The following is a 19,950-nucleotide window of genomic DNA, read 5'->3' on the forward strand; positions in this document are numbered from 1 at the left end:
GCATTTTCAGTATTGGCGATAAGTAGTCGTTTGTCCACTAGATGGCGCATCGTTGCAGTGAGACGTAATTTTGTTGGAAGTTAAAAGTGGGTTGGAAGAACAATGGACGCTTCCTACAAGGACTGTAATTTACCGAAGCGAACATCTAATAAGGATAGGACGATGTTCACATGAAGTGTAATTCCCATTTCTTCTTGAAGCCGAAATAAATCTGAGGATGTTTATCGGACATGCTTGGTTTTTACTGCAGGTACGTTAATCTTGTAAAATCAATAAGGACCTAGGTAATGTTACCGTTAGCGTTGGTTGAGTGATGGAGGCCCATTTGATTGATTGCATTTGTAGAAAACTATAAATGCGGTTATACCAAGCAAATTGATAGCAACACTGTTTGTATCTTTCGACTGTCATTTATTGCATGTGCTACAAAATCATTCTGTGCAATGGAAGATTTACCAACGTTACACCGGTCTGATACAGTTTTGCCTATACATGCGTGAGACTGAGACGCCTGTTTATTTTGTTTTAAGTGCGTGCAGGGTGTGAGAGGGGAATCGATGTGCTTTGATTCCAGCTTGGCAGTTGTCGTCTGTGAAATTAAAAAGCACGTGTGTGTGAAGTATCCAAACAATGACACCTTCATTTCATTATGGCTGCTTTAGCAACACACCTTAAGCTACTGTGTAGTGGGTCCCATTTAGAAGTGGCTACTTCATTCGCGCTTTCCTTGACTCATGGAGCTGCGTGAATGTTATTACAACATTCGCCACGATATGGCAGTTTAAGTCCGCTTGATACTGCATTGGTTTCCAAAGGAGATTTTATTTGTGTCGCCAGCATAGCCTATTGACAATTTATGTTGTAAATAGGCCTACCTTATAATCCTACCTGTAGCTTAGGGAAGCTAACAGCTTTCTATTAGGATCTAGTTTGTTAGTTACCGTTTTGTCATAACTCCCTGATGCATTTTTGCATTTAGAATAGCCAGAACGTGTATATCTCAATCGGAAAATTAAACAATATCGGCTGCCTATGGACTAGGCTGGGTGAACTCAGCCTGATCTGGCCGCTATTTATTTTTTGATTTCTTAAAAGATTGAGCTTGGTCTGATGAAAGCCAGACTAGCCATGGACCTCAGTTACACAATGCAAGGGAACATGAATCAGCCTATATTTGCACGAACAATAACAGACAATAGCTCTTCAACTTTGGCCCGTTAAAATGTGTATGAACTGTCTAGCGACGCATTTCATCAAGGCCCATTTGGACATGTCAGTTATTTGCACCACTGGTTAGATGTAAAACAGCATTTCGTTTCAGACTACTGTTACTTAATTTGTGCATTAACAATAACGTTTCAGACTGCTGTTACTTAATTTGTGCATTGACAATAAAGTATTACATGAACTAAAGATGACTAAAATCTTATGTAGAAGAAGAAACATCCATCCATCCAAAAATGACCTTTGTTTTTGATAGCTGTTGAAAACGGCATGGAACTGACAGAGATGTTTTTGTTTATAAATACATAATAAATAAATAAATAAATAAATAAATAAATAAAATTATGCTGATACCTTTTGCTTTTCCCAAATACAATGTAGTCTACAGGTGTAAGTGACCTTTCATCAATCCAGTTGCAATGGATGAACTGTGATGAACTGCCCTACTTGTGATTGTTTAGAGATTTTAAAGGTTTTATAACAATGCTACATCTTCTTTGGCTATTCTACAATCTATTCACCTTTTCAGCACCAGTAGGCTACTTTCTGTGCAGCCGCACACACACACTCAGGCATGCCAAACAAGCATACACAAAAGTTTCAAGAGTGGGGGATGGAGTAAAATATGGAGACAAATTGAAGTGTGATTTATTTTCACGGAACGGATGTCCAGGACTGAGCGGCGGTCATATTTTGTACCGCTATGCGGTACATCTAGTTTTGTATCACACACCCTCAATTCTGACTAATACCTGAATTTGATATTGTGTGCATTTGAATCCAGTGTTCAACCTCGTTCATCACATTTGGTCTGCAGCCATATCTGCTACCCAAGAAAGGGGAGGTGCTCATGCAAAGGCTTCACCATCATAAGAACTATCCCAACAAAGCAGTGTGCCTAACCATGGTTTACTTCACTCAGTTGAATATGAATCTATTTTCTTGGCTAATGACTATGACTGTCTGTTTCACAGGTAATATACAATGGAGTTTAAGATTATGATTGATAAGATTATGATTATACTTATGTGCTTGCTTGACTTGATGTTTCCTTTCCTTGTTCCTCTGTTTTATTATGTTTACAGGTGGTTATGGTGTGACATTGATTGAATCTGGGCCAGTAGTCATCAGTGCCGGAGGATCTCACACCCTGACCTGCACAGCTTCTGGGTTCACATTCGAAGACTATCAGATGGCTTGGATCAGACAAGCACCTGGGAAAGGGCTGGAATGGGTGGCACTTCTCTCACAGCCCTCTGGTTCTAGCAAATACTACTCTCAGACAGTGCAGGGAAGATTCACCATCTCCAGAGACAACAACAAGCAGCAGGTGTATCTGCAGATGAACAGCCTGAAGACTGAGGACACGGCTGTGTATTACTGTGCCAGAGAGTCACAGTGGCACAATATGCTGCAGAGATGAACAAAAACATCAGACCCCACTATTACCATTGTGTTATTTATTTTGCCTCTCCCTCTATGTATTTTGCCTTCCCCCACTGTGTGTGCAATACTCAACATTCCATTTAATATCCTTGTAATGATGATGAACAAAAAAATATATATTTACATAAATACTGTTAATGCATCAATTAATGTTTGTTGTGTGTAGGGCCGTATTAAGCCCTTCTGTGTACACACACAAACCCACACATAAACACGCATGTGATCCCAGCACACTTGATTATAGAACGTGTTTCACCAAACAAAGTGAACACATAGGCCTTACTTTTTTGTCTAAGTTTAGTACAAAACTGTTCATTCTACGCTCATTCATGTCCAGCCCCTCTGCTGTTTTACACAGCAATTTGTTATGCAAAGCTGACGAACACCCACCCAGTTTCCAGTTAAAGGAGGCTGGTTCCTCTGTTGCTGATGTCACTAGAGGGTAGCAAAGCTCCCCAACACGCCTGGGCCCCTGCAGAAGCATGTCTCTCACCACTCTGTTTCTGTTACTGACAGCTGCACCCTGTGAGTCGGCTGAATACATAAAAAGTGGTGAATATATGGTACCTTGTACTGCCATGTCAAATAACCTGGTCTTTTTATTTCTCTAGATGTGCAATGTGCTGTTGACTTCACCCAAGCAAGCTCAATGGTCTTCAAGCCTGGAGATTCTATGACTATTAGCTGTAAGGTGTCTGATTACTCTTACAAGTGTCAGCTATGCAACAGCGTGGATCCAACAGCCTGCTGGGAAAACACTGGAGTGGATAGTGCACATATGGGGACATGGTCCTATCTACCAAAAAGAGTCCCTGAAGAGCAAGTTCAGCATCTCTAAAGATCCCTCCAGCAGCTCAGTAACTCTAACAGGGCAGAATCTACAGACTGAAGACTCAGCTGTCTATTACTGTGCAAGATATCACTGTGATACCAACCAGTAGGGGACCTGTGCAAAAACTCTCAGGGCTCTATTTTGGCAATCAGAAACGGATGGTCAGAGGCATAACGTTTATTAAGCAATATAGCACGAGTGAGAGTGGGGTTGGTCATGGATATTACCACGGGTGTTGTTCGGCCGTAGCCACGAGGCCGAACAGCCGGCAACAACAGCACAGGGGTTTTGGTCCTGTGGGACAGGTTGAAGAGCTGTTTTGCTCTGTGCTGCCGTGCAGAGACTGTCGCACAGCTGGCCAGGTGACTCTGTGGTGCCCTTAACGTCAGGTGTGCAGGGACCCGCAGGCGATCCAGTGGCAATGACAGTTTGCGTCCTAACATGAGAAGTGCTGGTGAACTGTCCGTTGTGGAGTGCTGTGTGGCTCGATAGTGCAGTAGAGTCGAGTGCTGCTGAGAACTAGAATCCTTCTGCCTGATGCCGTTTTTCAGTGTCTGGTTCATGCGTTCTACACCCCTGTTCGCCTGTGGGTTGTAGAAGGCGGTGTCTATGTGTCTAATCCCTCGCTCACCCAGAAAAGTGGTGAACTCTGCTGAGATGAATTGTGGGCCGTTGTCTGTGGTTATGGCTGTGGGCATGCCCCAGCGGGATCCGCAGATGTCCACCTGGATGTGCTCCCAGGGCCCATCTGGCCACTGCAGTGCCTGGAGGGGAGGGGCAGGTGGAGGGCCGGTCTTGCTACTACCAGGCATGCTGTGCAGTCCTTTATCGTGGCCTCGATGTCCTCATCTATGCCTGGCCACCAGACTACTTAACAGCAGCGCTGCTTGACCTTGACAATGCCCAGGTGACCTTCGTGAGCCATGGATAGGACCTCTCGGAGGGTATGACTCGTAAAGTGGAGGGTATGACTGTGCGATGGCTCTGAGGTCGAGATCAGTGGCGTCAGCCTTGAGGTCTGTAGCTGGAAGTTGTATGGAGCGTGACAGTAAGTCTGTGTACTGCAGCATGAAGTTGTACTGGTGAAGCCTCTCATACCAGCGGTGGATACTCAGAGGCCTGTGTCCGGAACCATACAGGTAAATATGCCACCGTTCACATGCCCAGACACAGGCCAGGGCCTTCCTCTCTCCCACTGAGTACTTCTGCTCTGCTGAATTAAGAGCCCGCGAGGCGAAAGCGATGGGTCGTATGTAGGGATGTAACGCTTACTGGTATAATGATAAACCGTGATAAAAATGTTGACGATAACAATTACTGTTTTCTTTTGAAATATCAAAATTATCACGGTTGATTACCACGGTGTTGAAACCGTGTGTTTAATCCTTCCCAGCTTCATCCGAGCCTGCTTTTGACATACAGTAGGCCTGGTAAAATGAAGCAAAATTGATACCCTACTGATTCTGTTGTCTAATTGATGGTTTTAACTGCTATTTGGATTAGGCTACACCTGATTTTAAAAGGCGGAACATTTTCACCGCAAAACTTGCACTGTATCATTTAGCCACTCTGCGTCTTTTTATGTTTGCGTCCACATTAAATCCATTCCACTCACGTTATCAGAAGAACACAGTAGCCTAAAGTTTTATTTCGAACACTTACTTTGATCTCACTCAGGGTAGGAATTTCACGGTGGCCACGTCGTTGCCCCTTGCGTTGGCCGTGATGTCCCTTTGAAAGTCAGAGGTTTACAGGCCACGGTGGCCTTGGTGCCCTTTCAATATTCTGCTTTGCGTCCTACTAATAGCGATTTTTATTTAGCCTATGGCCTGTCAAAATAATCTTAGCATTCACAGCGCAAATTAATTTAGTCTTTTACGCAGTGGAGAAAGTGACAGCGCAAGAAAGAAAGTGCGTCTAAATTCACCCATTCTTCTCAGTTGAACCAAAGTCCTTTTAGGCAAGTCCCTCCACTCGGCGGCCATATACCAACGTTTTATGGGCACTCTTCGGGCACAGTCTTTGGGTTGAACTGCGCGTGCGCAAGGCTTCACGACACCAATCTTGCTCCAGCGGCGAGATCACAACACATGATTGGCACAATATCTTCACATCACACCACATGATTGGCTCAATGTATTCACATGTCGACGTTTTGCCGAGGAAGGGGTGGGATATATGTAGACAACGGCCATATTGGCGTGACAAACTAGCCCCATGAATTTCTATGGGAGTATTTTTTGAGTGCTGTGTCTCCACATTAGAAAGTCTCTGGTTGAACTACTTGCGAAGTAGCCTACTCATCACAAGGCCCGTATTAACTCATTGAATGCCAAGCTGTGTTATAGCTATGAACACGTAGAATAGCTCGATTAAAAGGTGAGACTTTAAGCTCTCGGTGGGTGCAAACCGTGTATTTCTACACGCCTCTGTTCCTGAGAAATCCCAAGCTAAACAGTGGCTAATTTTCATCAAAATCGCTGTTTTTTTTTCTAGAAATGGAGATATAACGTCTTTCATGAAATATGAAGTGTTGCCTGTTACTTACTTCTGTAAACATTCCGGGAAGTGATCAGCGAGACCTGGCGAGACTGCCACCTAGTGATAGACCCACGAAAATGGCCTGGTTTTGACCTGACGTGCATGCGTCATTGATTCGATCCAAAGCGGCAACCGAGTTATGATAAAATGTCCAGATAAAATGTCCAGATTATGAGTTTTCAAATAAATAGTCAGTCAAATATTTCATTTCAATTCATCACAGAGTTCCCAAAATCACATATAAGGTGTATTAGAGTGTCTAGTTTCGTAATTAAAAAAAAAAAAGCTAAAAACGTAATATTACGTTTTTGGCACTCAACGCATGGGAAGGAAAAGGCACTCAATGAGTTAAAACAATGTGGTGCCCCTGGGCGCTATACCTCAAAGCCCCCCCCCCCTCCACCACCCCTGTTTCCCGTGCTGTCCTCCGGTCAAAAACATCACACATAATCAAGGGGATTTCTCTAATGTAATCTACTATTCACTAACTTACACAACTACATGTAGGCATATGAGTAGTGAGCAATATTCAAATATCTCATTTCAAAATGTTGAATTCAAAAAGCACAGCACTTAATACAAAATGTCAAAATGAATAGGCCTACACATCAGTACATCAGCCCAGCAGAAAAACAGAAAAAAAGAAAAAAGAAAGAAAAAAAAGCATTTTCATTATGCAAACTTATCCAACTACATACATGTAGGCTAGGCATAGCAGTGAGCACTATATTAAAATGTTGTCTCAATTTAAAATGTCTATCAATTCAAAAAGCCAAAATCAATACACATCAGTGTAGGCCTACACATCAGGCCAGCAGCCACAAAAAAAACACAAGACATTCCCATTATGCAGAATAGGGGAACTTCATTAGCACAGCTGACGCTTTCATTTCCCTCAAGGGATCAAAAGAGTATGTATACTTAACATCAAAACAGCAGCAGAGCCTTTAGCAGAACTGCTTCTTCCTTGATTTTGCGCAAGCAAAGGTGTGGACTACATCCCCAAAGTCCATTTCTTTGACCAACTCCGATTCAATGGTAAGCAGGGAGAGTGCAGGCAAACGCTTTCGTGTCATTGTCGTCCTGAGCTCATTCTTCACTCGTTTCAGTCGGGAGAACGACCTCTCACCTTTGTTACAGGCAGGGTTAGGAATATTCTGAGCGCAACACCCACCGCTAGCGCTCGTGGTACCATCTCCCCCGCTAGCGATACCGTCTCCACGGTTAGCTTCAGCTTCAGCTTCATCAGCAGCGCTGCTAGTGACCGCAATTCCTTCTGATGTTCTCACAGAAAAACTTTCTATCCCTGCAACATTTTGAATCGTGGCTAAACGTCTAGAATCCTTGTTTTCCTTTAACTTTCTTTTAGCACAACCACTCAATTGATGTCGGTTCATTTTGGATGAATTTTCTGTAGCAGTTAAAAGACAATACATTTGCACATACCATGGACCAGCTCAACTATGACAGATTGGGGAGGGGGAGTGATAGTGATCATGTAGCCTAATCTTGATTTATTTATCATTTATTATTATTGTGACATCAGTGTTCACAAAACGAATAATGTATGGTCTTTCAACAATTTCAAGTGAATAATATAACAATTTATGAAAAATATTTTTAAAGCATGTGTCATGTGTGTAATGTGTGTGCAAAACACTAAAAGAATTGGGAGAGCCGTGGCATGTTTAGCTGTTTACTTTCACTAGTATGAACGAACACACAGAGACTGGAAACCAGCAGCGGTCATATCAAAATAAAGGTACCATATAAAACACTGACATCTCATAAAACCATGTCGTGGAGACATAACATTTTCCCCCCTCCCCAGGGAAGACACAACTTATATCCCTGAGTGAAATACAACACAATTAATAAATCCTAAATAAAACCTGTTGTAGGCATCAGTCGGATCCTTTGTGCATGACTACTGTGACAGTCCAACTTGAACTAATTATTACAAGGCTATTTCGAACTTGGCCTAAAGTGCCTTAAAACACCAGACTCAGTAACTGGAACAGTCTGGATGAGCTGGTACTCGCAACGCATAGTCAACAGCAGTAATATTAAAAATCTGCAACGTAGTCCTCAAGGTAGCCCGGTTTGGTGCGGGCACGGACTGGTCGTGCTGCGGGGTTAACTGGGCCTCCAGAGTCCGGATCAGGATCTCGGCTGACCTCCAGGTCTGTTGCGGTAGGTGGGGCCACTTTGCGGTCATGGATGACTGGTGTTGGTCCATGTACTACTATGTCGTCCAGAAATATCACCACCCCTGGGATACCAGCGAAGATGGTGGACATTATTTTCTGGAAACAGCTAGGGGCGGAGCATAGGCCAAAAGGGACCCTCGTGTAACGGAAGACGCCTGCGTGTGTGACGAAAGCGGTGAGGTTACGACTGTCCGGGTGCAGAGGTACCTGCAGGTAGCCTTGGCGGAGGTCCAGCTTTGAAAACATTGTGGAGCCGTAAAACTGAGAAGTCAGTTCCTCTGCAGCGGGTACTTGTCGGGTACAATGGCCTTGTTCACCGCCCTCAGGTCCACACACACACGCAAACCCCCTGACTTCTTCTTCGCAATGACCAGGTTAGAGATCCAGGGCGAGGCGTTGACTTGCTCGATGATGCCTATGTCCAACAGCTTTGTCAGCTCTGCTGTGACGTCATCTCGTAGTGCCAGGGGAATGCGGCGGAGAGGCTGTATTACCGGGTGTATGTCCACGTGGAGTAGAGGCTGATGGGTGAAAGCCGAGATACAGCCAAGGCCTGAAAAGAGTGCTGGCCATCGCTGTTCCCATGGTGTGCTGACCTGGAGAATCTTAGCCCCACAGCTGTCCATGAACGTGAAGCCCAAGCTGGTGATGAGGTCCAAGCCCATGAGGTTAGCTCCATGCCGCGCCACCTGAAAGGTGAAGGAAGCCATGGATTTGTTGCCGTGTCGCACTGAACAGCTGAGGGAGCCCACTAAGTCGATCTGTGCATTGCCATATCCATGGAGAACAGCCGAAGGTGTCTGCAGCATGACGTGGGGCAGGAAGCGCTTGACTGTGGCCCAGTTGAGAAGAGATAAAGCCGCTCCGGTATCCAGCAGCAACGGTACACAGACCCCATCTAATTCCACAGTGCACGTCTTGAAGGACACACGGGCAGAGCTGACTGAGTGTATTGGTGTTGGGGCTGACGAGCTAGCCCCAGCCTGTCGTGGGCCTGACCGTGGGCCGACCCCAGCGGGTGCAGAACGAAAGACTTTGGGCCAGTCTTTCCACTCACCAAGCAGGCTGTGCAGTCTCTCACCATAGCCTCAACATCACCATCTATGCCTGGCCACCAGACCACTTCTCGGCAGCGCTGCTTCACCTTGACAATGCCGAGGTGGCCTTCGTGAGCCATGGACAGGACGCGTGCCCGTAAGGCGGAGGGTACGACTGTGCGATGGCCCCTTGCAACGCAGTGGTCGTTCCAGCAAAAAAGTTCATCTTTAAAGCGGCGGAATGGCGCCAGACTCTCTGTAAGTTGACTTTTGTGTTTGCCTTTTGGACATTTGCATTTCTGTGAAATCGTTGGACTCTTGCCTTGTTTCCCTTTGAATTGATCCAGTAACTCCTATGTTTGAAACTACTCCTTCCAAGTGTGTCCTCTGAGAATTGAAGAGTCCTGTTTTCAGTTTCTATGTTTGAATTCATGCAAACCAACAAGTAAAATCTCAGAACTTGACTTCTCTGTGCCTTGAGTCTGTGTCTCGTAACACCCCCATGGTTGGTGCCCCTGGGCTCAGGCCCACTGGCCCTTATGGATAATCCGGCCCTGCTCATCACACAGACATCACAAGTATCACATGAAAGAGCTTTTTCTCAGCTTTTAAACGATGTTAGCCGCGAATTGCTGTGGTGAACGGTTTGTAAGAAAAGTAAATAATATAATTAAATTTAATCATAAATTCTACTGAAGGTTTTCGTCCATCTCCCTACCCATTCCTCTCGGTGCAATACTTCACAAACCTTTCGTTTAACACATGACAAACCATATATCAGAATAAACAGCAGACCTTACCTAACACAAAGGTGTAAAGCAGTCCCCTGTACAGTTAGCCGTTCCAGAGTAATCAAGTTTTGAATTTGCAGTAAATTTCGACATGCATGGATGTCTCCAAATTTGGGCTTTAAGTTTTACAATGTGTTTAAATTGTTATACATGATTTCATAACAGGCAAAATACAAAATAAATGTTACAAATATCGCCTAGATATCGGTAAATAGATGATTTTCTATGTAATATGTCATGTTTCATGTTTTTGTAATGTTTCATACAGTGATGCTTGGGATTTGGATTTGGATTTGGAAAGCAAGTTCATTATTTTGGGCTGCTATTAGAATATATTAGCATTTCAGCCCAAAGTTGAATAACATGTAGCATTTTGCTGCAATTTCAAAACTGGATTACTCTGGATCCGCCTACTGTACAGAGTAATGCTTCATATCCTCGTGTTCGTTAAGGCTGTTCTGCTGTTTATTTTGATATATGGTTTGCTATGTTTGACCAAAGTGTTTGTGAGATATACCACCGAGAGTAATGGGTGTGGAGATAGACGAAGCACTGTGTGCACAATGGAAATATGATTAAATGCCATGTATATCCAACGTTAATTGTCTTGTGAACCGTTTATCACAACACCTAGCCGCTAATATCGTGGGAAAGCTCAGGTTCCACTCTTTCATGTGATATCTGTGTGATTTATGTGTGATAAGTACTCCGTGAGCAATTCAACAGAGAATAATGGGTGTGAATTTGGACACATTTTGTGTCCGTCAGCCACATAGCCAGGGGTGGCCAGAGTTTATGTTGTGGTGGCCGCGGCCACCCCTGGCCAACCCTTGGTGGCCCCCCTGTTTGGAAGTTATGTTTTTAACAATTTTCAGCATGAAAGGAAGCACTGAATGAGCCTGTCAAATCATGTTACATCATTGAATACACCACTTAACCCTCCTGTTGTGTTCGTTCTATGTTCGCCAATTTTGTGTTCACTAGGCTGGTTCGTCTGTTGCTTTTGTCACTAGAGGGCAGCAAAGCTACCCACCATTCCTGTACCCCTGCAGAAACATGCCTCCCACCACTCTGATTCTGTTACTGACAGCTGACAGGGCCTGCTGGACGGAGGTCTCAGCTCCGGAATCTCTGGTCTCCATCTTTCCACACTGACACATGCATGGTGTTTCATGGTGGTTCATATATTACGGCCACAGATTGACAGGTTATATTTTGTCCAGGAGAGGGATGCTTGGGGATCAAGAATTAATGTTGTGGAAGCAGAGAGGAAAGTAAAGAAGAAAGTAATTTTACAATTCACAAGGCTTCAAATATGAGAGGAAAACACCAAAAGGAAATGTATTAAGAATGATAAACCATAGAGCCATAGAGAAGATAGTCAGTGAAAAGATATTGTCCAATGAAAACAAAAAATGCAAAGATACTTAAAGCAAGAGACAAGTACATGTGCAAATTTTATTGCAGCATGAAAGAGGAAGTTATGCAAAGTAGCTACATCATTGCTACTTAATGTCACATTTCATAACCTACAGTACTCATTTACTTCAGTAGTAGGTACACATTCCAGTGCAAGAATGAGAATACAGGCAATTAACCTGTTCACTAATGTTCTTTTAATGCTGGTCATACAAGGTAAAGCATACTATGTTTTAGGGTTAGCACAATATCATTATAGCAAAACTTGTTTATATTGTTAATACTTAATCAAAACAATTGTTTACAATGTATCATTTCTTACAGGTATTGTCTGTGATGAGATCAGACTGGATCAGTCTCCTTCTCAGGTGAAGAGACCAAGAGAGACAGTTAAGATCTCCTGTAAAATATCTGGATTCACAATGACAAGCTACTACATCCACTGGATAAGACAGAAACCTGGAGGACCCCTGGAGTGGATTGGGGGAATGAATCAGGGCACTGTGTATCAGGCAGAGTCTCTGAAAGGCCAGTTCACCCTGACTGAGGACAGATCCATCAGCACACAGTACTTAGAGGCCAAGAGTCTGAGAGCAGAGGACACTGCTGTTTACTACTGCGCTCGAGACTCACAGTGACTGGCTGTGGCAAAGCAGCTGTACCAAAACCCAAAGCATCTGACCTGGCCTGGTAAACAGTGATGTAATGGATGTCAACTGTTTGAAAGTTATATTTTCAATCTATTACAGTTTGAAAGTAAGCCTTAATGAACCCGTCAAATTCACAGTATTATTTTTGTCTCAATATGGCCACTCTATTAGACATAGGCCTACAGGTTTTTCTCAGTAGAGTCTATACTCTCATTCAAAGTTATCACCCCGGAGAGAAGAAATACTCTTTTCTGATTGGCTGGTGGGGTGGCTATTAATTCTGAATAATGGGACACCTATGAAGTAGATCCTGTAAAAAAAAGTTTAATCACCGTTCCATATAGCCACCATAGTAGGACGGCGGTTGGGCCTGGAAGCTTGCCTTCCTTGGAGGAAGGATTACACATATTTATTATGACCGCCGCGCAGCGAAGCGGCGGTCATATAGGTTTAGTCAGATTATTATTATGACCGCCGCGCAGCGAAGCGGCGGTCATATAGGTTTAGTCAGATTTTTTTTTTTTTTTTTTTTTTTTTTTTTTTTTTCGCATGCCCAAATTTCCGTCAATGATTCCCGGGACACTGAAAGACCGGGGTACACGAAACTTGGTGGGCATGTAACCCCACATGGATAGCATGGAACCATCGTTTTTCGTTTTGATCTGTAGCCCCCCCGCTGGACTGGACCCCCCGAAAGGAGGGTAGGGCAGACACAGTTTTCTGTGAATATCTCAAAAACCGTAGGGTTTAGGAGGACCATTTTTTTTTTGTATGTTGATCTCAAGGGGCCATGTCAACCCATTCCATAACCACTCATTTCATGTATAGTGCCACCTAGTTAAACACAAAAAAGTAAAAATGAGGTGTTGTAATTGAAGGTATCTGTGACCTAACATAGTCAAAACTGCACAAAATTGGAATTGTAGGATCATTATGACACCCTCTGTATGCACGCCAAGTTTTGTGGAATTCCGTTCATGGGGGGCCACACAATAAATAAATTTATGTTACTATACACCAACTGGCCTGTAGGTGGCCGGAGACAGTTTTCTGTGAATATCTCGATAACCGTAGGGCCTAGGAGGTCCACCTTTTTTTATGTATGTTGGTCTTAAGGGGGCATGTCAACCCATCCCATTACCACTTATTTCATGTATAGCGCCACCTAGTTAAAAATTAAAAAGCAAAAAATTAGGTGTTTTCATCACAATATCTCTGGCTGACAAGGTCAAAACTGCACGAAATTAAAAGTGTAGCATCATTATGACACCCTCCGAATGCATGCCAAGTTTTGTGTACTTTCGTTCATGGGGGGCCTTACAATAAAATAATTTATGTGTACATTTAGTGATGTACACCAACAAGGATTCCCGGGACACTGAAAGACCGGGGTACACAAAACTTGGTGGGCATGTACCCCCACATGGATAGCATGGAACCGTCATTCTTCGTTTTGATCTGTAGCCCCCCCGCTGGACTGGACCCCCCGAAAGGAGGGTAGGGCAGACACAGTTCTCTGTGAATATCTTGTGAACTGTAGGGCCTAGGATGACCAATTTTTTCCGTATGTTTGCCTCCAGGGGTCATGTTAACCCATTCCATGTGCACACATGTGCATAAACAGATACACACGCACACACATACATTTACAGTAATCATACGTATGACACATACTCACACAGTAGACATATGTACGCATGCATGCACATGCACAAACACACATACGCAGGCAAACACACAAGCACGCACATACACACACACACACACACCCACACACATAAACATAAATTTGTACACGCACACATGCACATAATTCAAGAATTTTTCCCGTCATCTACTCCCTGAATTTTTGGTCATTGATACCCGGGACACCTAACCACCGGGGTACATGAAATTTGGTGGGTATGTAGCCCCACTAGACTTTTACGGAAAAATTTCATTTCGTCCCCGGGGACCACCACCAGCCCCATCCCCCCCACCCCCCGGGCTGGGCCCCCCGAACCGCAAAAAAAAAAAACAGTTTTTCCTAAATAACTACCTGAACCGTGGCACTGAGGATGAAGAATCTTTTATGGTATGTTGGTCTCAAGGGCCCACATCAACCTGGCTCATAATCACTCATTTGTGATTTGCACCCCCACCCCCCGGTAAAAAATGAAAATGCAATATTATTCTGCTTTAATTGCCCCTATCTTCAGTTAAGATGTTCAGAACTGCACCAAATTATGTGTATGATTGACCTGGCATTCTCTGGGGGTATGCCAAGTTTCGTAGAATTTCATCCATGGGGGGGTCTAAAAAAAATAGGTTATGTGTACATTTAGTGACTGTACACTCATTGGCCTGTAAATGGCGGTGCACACATATACACATGCACACACACAGGCACCCACATACTATCAGTATTAGAACGGCCGATACATAATTACAAATTCAGTAGGATTAAAAGAAAGCCAAAATAAATATTCATCATCATCATCATCATGGCTGCATTTTCAGTATTGGCGAGAAGTAGTCGTTTGTCCACTAGATGGCGCATCGTTGCAGTGAGACGTAATTTTGTTGGAAGGTAAAAGTGGGTTGGAAAAAACAATGGACGCTTCATACAAGGACTGTAATTTACCGCAGCGAACATCTAATAAGGATAGGACGATGTTCACATGAAGTGTAATTCCCATTTCTTCTTGAAGCCGAAATAAATCTGAGGATGTTTATCGGACATGCTTGGTTTTTACTGCAGGTACGTTAATCTTGTAATATCAATAAGGACCTAGGTAATGTTACCGTTAGCGTTGGTTGAGTGATGGAGGCCCATTTGATTGATTGCATTTGTAGAAAACTATAAATGCGGTTATACCAAGCAAATTGATAGCAGCACTGTTTGTATCTTTCGACTGTCATTTATTGCACGTGCTACAAAATCATTCTGTGCAATGGAAGATTTACCAACGTTACACCGGTCTGATACAGTTTTGCCTATACATGCGTGAGACTGAGACGCCTGTTTATTTTGTTTTAAGTGCGTGCAGGGTGTGAGAGGGGAATCGATGTGCTTTGATTCCAGCTTGGTAGTTGTAGTCTGTGAAATTAAAAAGCATGTGTGTGTGAAGTATCCAAACAATGACACCTTCATTTCATTATGGCTGCTTTTAGCAACACACCTACTAGCTACTGTGTAGTGGGTCCTATTTAGAAGTGGCTACTTCATTCGCGCTTTCCTTGACTCATGGAGCTGCGTGAATGTTATTACAACTTTTCGCCACGATATGGCAGTTTAAGTCCGCTTGATACTGTAAGTCGTAAGCCATTGGTTTCCAAAGGAGATTTTATTTGTGTCGCCAGCATAGCCTATTGACAATTTATGTTGTAAATAGGCCTACCTTATAATCCTACCTGTAGCTTAGGGAAGCTAACAGCTTTCTATTAGGATCTAGTTTGTTAGTTACAGTTTTGTCATAACTCCCTAATGCATTTTTGCATTTAGAATAGCCAGAGCGTGTATATCTCAATCTGAAAATTAAACAATATCGGGTGCCTATGGACTAGGCTGGGTGAACCCAGCCTGATCTGCCCGCTATTTATTTTTTGATTTCTTAAAAGATTGAGCTTGGTCTGATGAAAGCCAGACTAGCCATGGACCTCAGTTACACAATGCAAGGGAACATGAATCAGCCTATATTTGCACAAACAATAACGGACAAAAGCTCTTCAACTTTGGCCCGTTAAAATGTGTATGAACAGTCTAGCGACGCATTTCATCAAGGCCCATTTGGACATGTCAGTTATTTGCACCACTGGTTAGATGTAAAACAGCATTTCGTTTCAGACTAGGCTACTGTTACTTAATTTGTGCATTAACAATAACGTTTCAGACTACTGTTACTTAATTTGTGCATTGACAATAAAGTATTACATGAACTAAAGATGACTAAAATCTTATGTAGAAGAAGAAACATTCACAAAAAATCCATCCATCCAAAAATGACCTTTGTTTTTGATAGCTGTTGAAAACGGCATGGAACTGACAGAGATGTTTTTGTTTATAAATACATAATAAATAAATAAATAAATAACATTATGCTGATGCCTTTTGCTTTTCCCAAATACAATGTAGCCTACAGGTGTAAGTGACCTTTCATCAATCCAGTTGCAATGGATGAACTGTGATGAACTGCCCTACTTGTGATTGTTTAGAGATTTTAAAGGTTTTATAACAATGCTACATCTTCTTTGGCTATTCTACAATCTATTCACCTTTTCAGCACCAGTAGGCTACTTTCTGTGCAGCCGCACACACACATTCAGGCATGCCAAACAAGCATACACAAAAGTTTCAAGAGTGGGGGATGGAGTAAAATATGGAGACAAATTGAAGTGTGATTTATTTTCGCGGAATAGATGTACAGGACTGAGCGGCGGTCATATTTTGTACCGCTATGCGGTACATCTAGTTATTTTTTGATTTCTTAAAAGATTGAGCTTGGTCTGATGAAAGCCAGACTAGCCATGGACCTCAGTTAAACAATGCAAGGGAACATGAATCAGCCTATATTTGCACTAACAATAACGGACAAAAGCTCTTCAACTTTGGCCCGTTAAAATGTGTATGAACAGTCTAGCGACACATTTCACCAAGGCCCATTTGGACATGTCAGTTATTTGCACCACTGGTTAGATGTAAAACAGCATTTTGTTTCAGACTAGGCTACTGTTACTTAATTTGTGCATTAACAATAACGTTTCAGACTACTGTTACTTAATTTGTGCATTGACAATAAAGTATTACATGAACTAAAGATGACTAAAATCTTATGTAGAAGAAGAAACATTCACAAAAAATCCATCCATCCAAAAATGACCTTTGTTTTTGATAGCTGTTGAAAACGGCATGGAACTGACAGAGATGTTTTTGTTTAAAAATACATAAAAAATAAATAAATAAATATATAAATAACATTATGCTGATACCTTTTGCTTTTCCCAAATACAATGTAGCCTACAGGTGTAAGTGACCTTTCATCAATCCAGTTGCAATGGATGAACTGTGATGAACTGCCCTACTTGTGATTGTTTAGAGATTTTAAAGGTTTTATAACAATGCTACATCTTCTTTGGCTATTCTACAATCTATTCACCTTTTCAGCACCAGTAGGCTACTTTCTGTGCAGCCGCACACACACACTCAGGCATGCCAAACAAGCATACACAAAAGTTTCAAGAGTGGGGGATGGAGTAAAATATGGAGACACATTGAAGTGTGATTTATTTTCGCGGAACGGATGTACAGGACTGAGCGGCGGTCATATTTTGTACCGCTATGCGGTACATCTAGTTTTATCCAAAGGAACTTACAGTATAACACAATATACATTTCCATCAGTATGGAAGCTTTGTGGATAATGAGCCCATTATATTAGTGTTGCTGGTTTGCCAGTTAATTCAGTTGAGCCGCAAAGGCACATAGATTCTTTAGTCATGTTTTGATGTACAGTACTGCAGAAGTTAAGTTCACAATAGGTAAAGAATATACACTAGACAGGATACTTTTTGAAGAGGAACTTAATAATTTACTGTTATGCAAAAGCATTTCAAGTAAATTAAAGAATTAATTAATTTACTTTTCTAAACATAATAGGTGGAGCACACAAGGTTCCCTCTCCTTTTATCATGTTATTTAGTCTTCTCTTGGAAGGAGGAGTTTATGCAAATATACACATTCATATATAGAGATATGTTCATGCTTCATATATACCTGTATGTATGAAAGTCTGGACAGCCCTGAAACATGTATCTCATAATCCAATTCTTTCTTGTAGCTTTCTGGGTTCTGGGTGAGTATCAGAGTGTTTACAAAAAAATTATCACTTTAATTTTTGGGGGTTACCAGATTTTCAGCATCATGTGTTTCTAACAGGTGGACTCTGTCAGACATTGACTGAGTCGGCGGGAGCTGTCCTTAAACCTGGTGGATCTCATAAACTGACCTGCACAGCCTCTGGGTTGGATGTCAGTGGCTATTATATGGCTTGGAACAGACAGGCTCCTGGAAAGGGACTTGAATGGGTTGCAAGCATATATAGCAGCAGCTATTACTCCCAAACGGTTCAAGGAAGATTCACCATCTCCAGGGATGACGGCAAGAAGCAGGTGTATCTGCAGATGAACAGCCTGAAGACTGAGGACACAGCTGTGTATTACTGTGCCCGAGAGACACAGTGATGGAGGAGATTCAAGGAGTGTACAAAAACTACATCAATGCAGAACAGAAAACATATGAGGAGTTCAGATGCAAAAGCCTGACCACATTTCTTTTAATGAGCATTTAAAATCAGGCTCCTATAGTTTTTTGCCTATAAATCGATATTTCAGACTAGGAAGAGAGTGGTAGGCCTATTTAGTGGGTTTTGAAGTTAAATTATTTGATTAACGTAAACTATGTGTAGAGAGCATCCACTCACCATCTTTATCTCATTTTTGACGTAGGTGGCATTTAAAGGCTTTTGCATCTGAACCCTTCATATTCTAAAATAAGACATGGAATCTGTTCTCTGTTAATTACAGTCTGATTTGGAGCAGTCACAACACAACACAAGATCAGACTGTGGTGAGGAGCAAAAATGCAGCTTAAAGAATTATAGGAGCCCCACTGTCCACCCTCTAGAACTGGTACAACTCACGAATCAAGAGGCGATCAGAGAAAATCATTATGGAGCCCTTATGGACCCTTTCAACAATAATAACAAAAACAATGCTTGAACGTTCTATTTGGGCCCCAATCTACTTCCTCTGCATTAAGATAACATATGGAATGTTAAAACGGAAGTCTTGTGGGGCCAACTATGATGCTGAGAATAGAACTCTCTTGAAAGGGTCTATAGCCTACTTATAGCCTACTACCATATGGGAGCGCGCCCCGAACCTTGAAAATGGTCTCTTGCCCTACAATCCGGTTCGCCCCCTGTACACGGAAGGACGCCATGAAGACAGGTGAGAAGATTCACTATCAAAGAGTTAACATTCAATCACAAGTTTTAGAAACTTCATTAAGATGTTATGTGTGTACTTGAATCCCCATAAACCGCATTGAAGCTATGCTCTGCCAACAATACCTTTTAGCGCCACAATCGATAAGTGCATCATCTATTGAAACGCCATTCACCACACATTTAAACATTTTCACCATCATCACAAACATTCATTCATCCACCTGGTAGTGGCATACAGTATTACAAACTAAATTGTCCATAATCATGCCAATTATCCCACAAGTTCATATTAGTTTAAAATGTCCTGTTTTGTTGAAATGTTCAGTCTTATTGTTCATACAAGTGACAGTGACAGGTTGCGCTCTGTCACACGCACACACTCACACGCACACACACACACACACACACACACACACACGCAGGCATGCACACAAGCACATGCATGCACACACACATAAGCAGAAACACGTACACACACGCATGCACAAACACACCCACACACACAAACACACGCAAGCACACACACAGACATAAACACACCCACACACATACACACACACACCCTATTACCCCCCCCCCCCCCCCCCCCACACACACACACACATACACACACTCACAAGCGAACATACACACACACACACACACACACACACACACACACACACGCAAAGACATATAAAACACACACACATGCAGGCAAGCAGACACATGCACACACACACACACACACACACTCACAAGCGAAAACTCACACCCAGAGAAGCACACATATACACAAAAGCAAACGCACACATGCTGACACTCATTTACATAC

The 19,950-nt window shown here is 42.7% G+C and overlaps 2 protein-coding genes and 2 gene segments (V, D, J or C); all 4 read left to right on the forward strand.

Annotated features, from left to right (window-relative positions):
• Window positions 1-19,950, forward strand: part of LOC121704901 — a 589,105-nt gene that overhangs the window by 400,307 nt on the left and 168,848 nt on the right. The gene's annotated exons all lie outside the window — the stretch shown is intronic.
• The window catches only part of LOC121704686 (immunoglobulin alpha-2 heavy chain-like), a 249,438-nt gene that overhangs the window by 101,235 nt on the left and 128,253 nt on the right, over window positions 1-19,950 (forward strand). The window lies entirely within an intron of this gene.
• On the forward strand, window positions 2,137-2,662 carry LOC121704696. The segment is given in 2 exon segments: window positions 2,137-2,198; window positions 2,310-2,662. Coding segments are annotated over 2 exon segments (384 nt in total).
• Window positions 11,640-12,139, forward strand: LOC121704700. The segment is given in 2 exon segments: window positions 11,640-11,716; window positions 11,825-12,139. Coding segments are annotated over 2 exon segments (372 nt in total).

This window comes from Alosa sapidissima, chromosome 3, assembly GCF_018492685.1.
Source record: "Alosa sapidissima isolate fAloSap1 chromosome 3, fAloSap1.pri, whole genome shotgun sequence".
NCBI classification, from domain to species: domain Eukaryota; kingdom Metazoa; phylum Chordata; class Actinopteri; order Clupeiformes; family Clupeidae; genus Alosa; species Alosa sapidissima.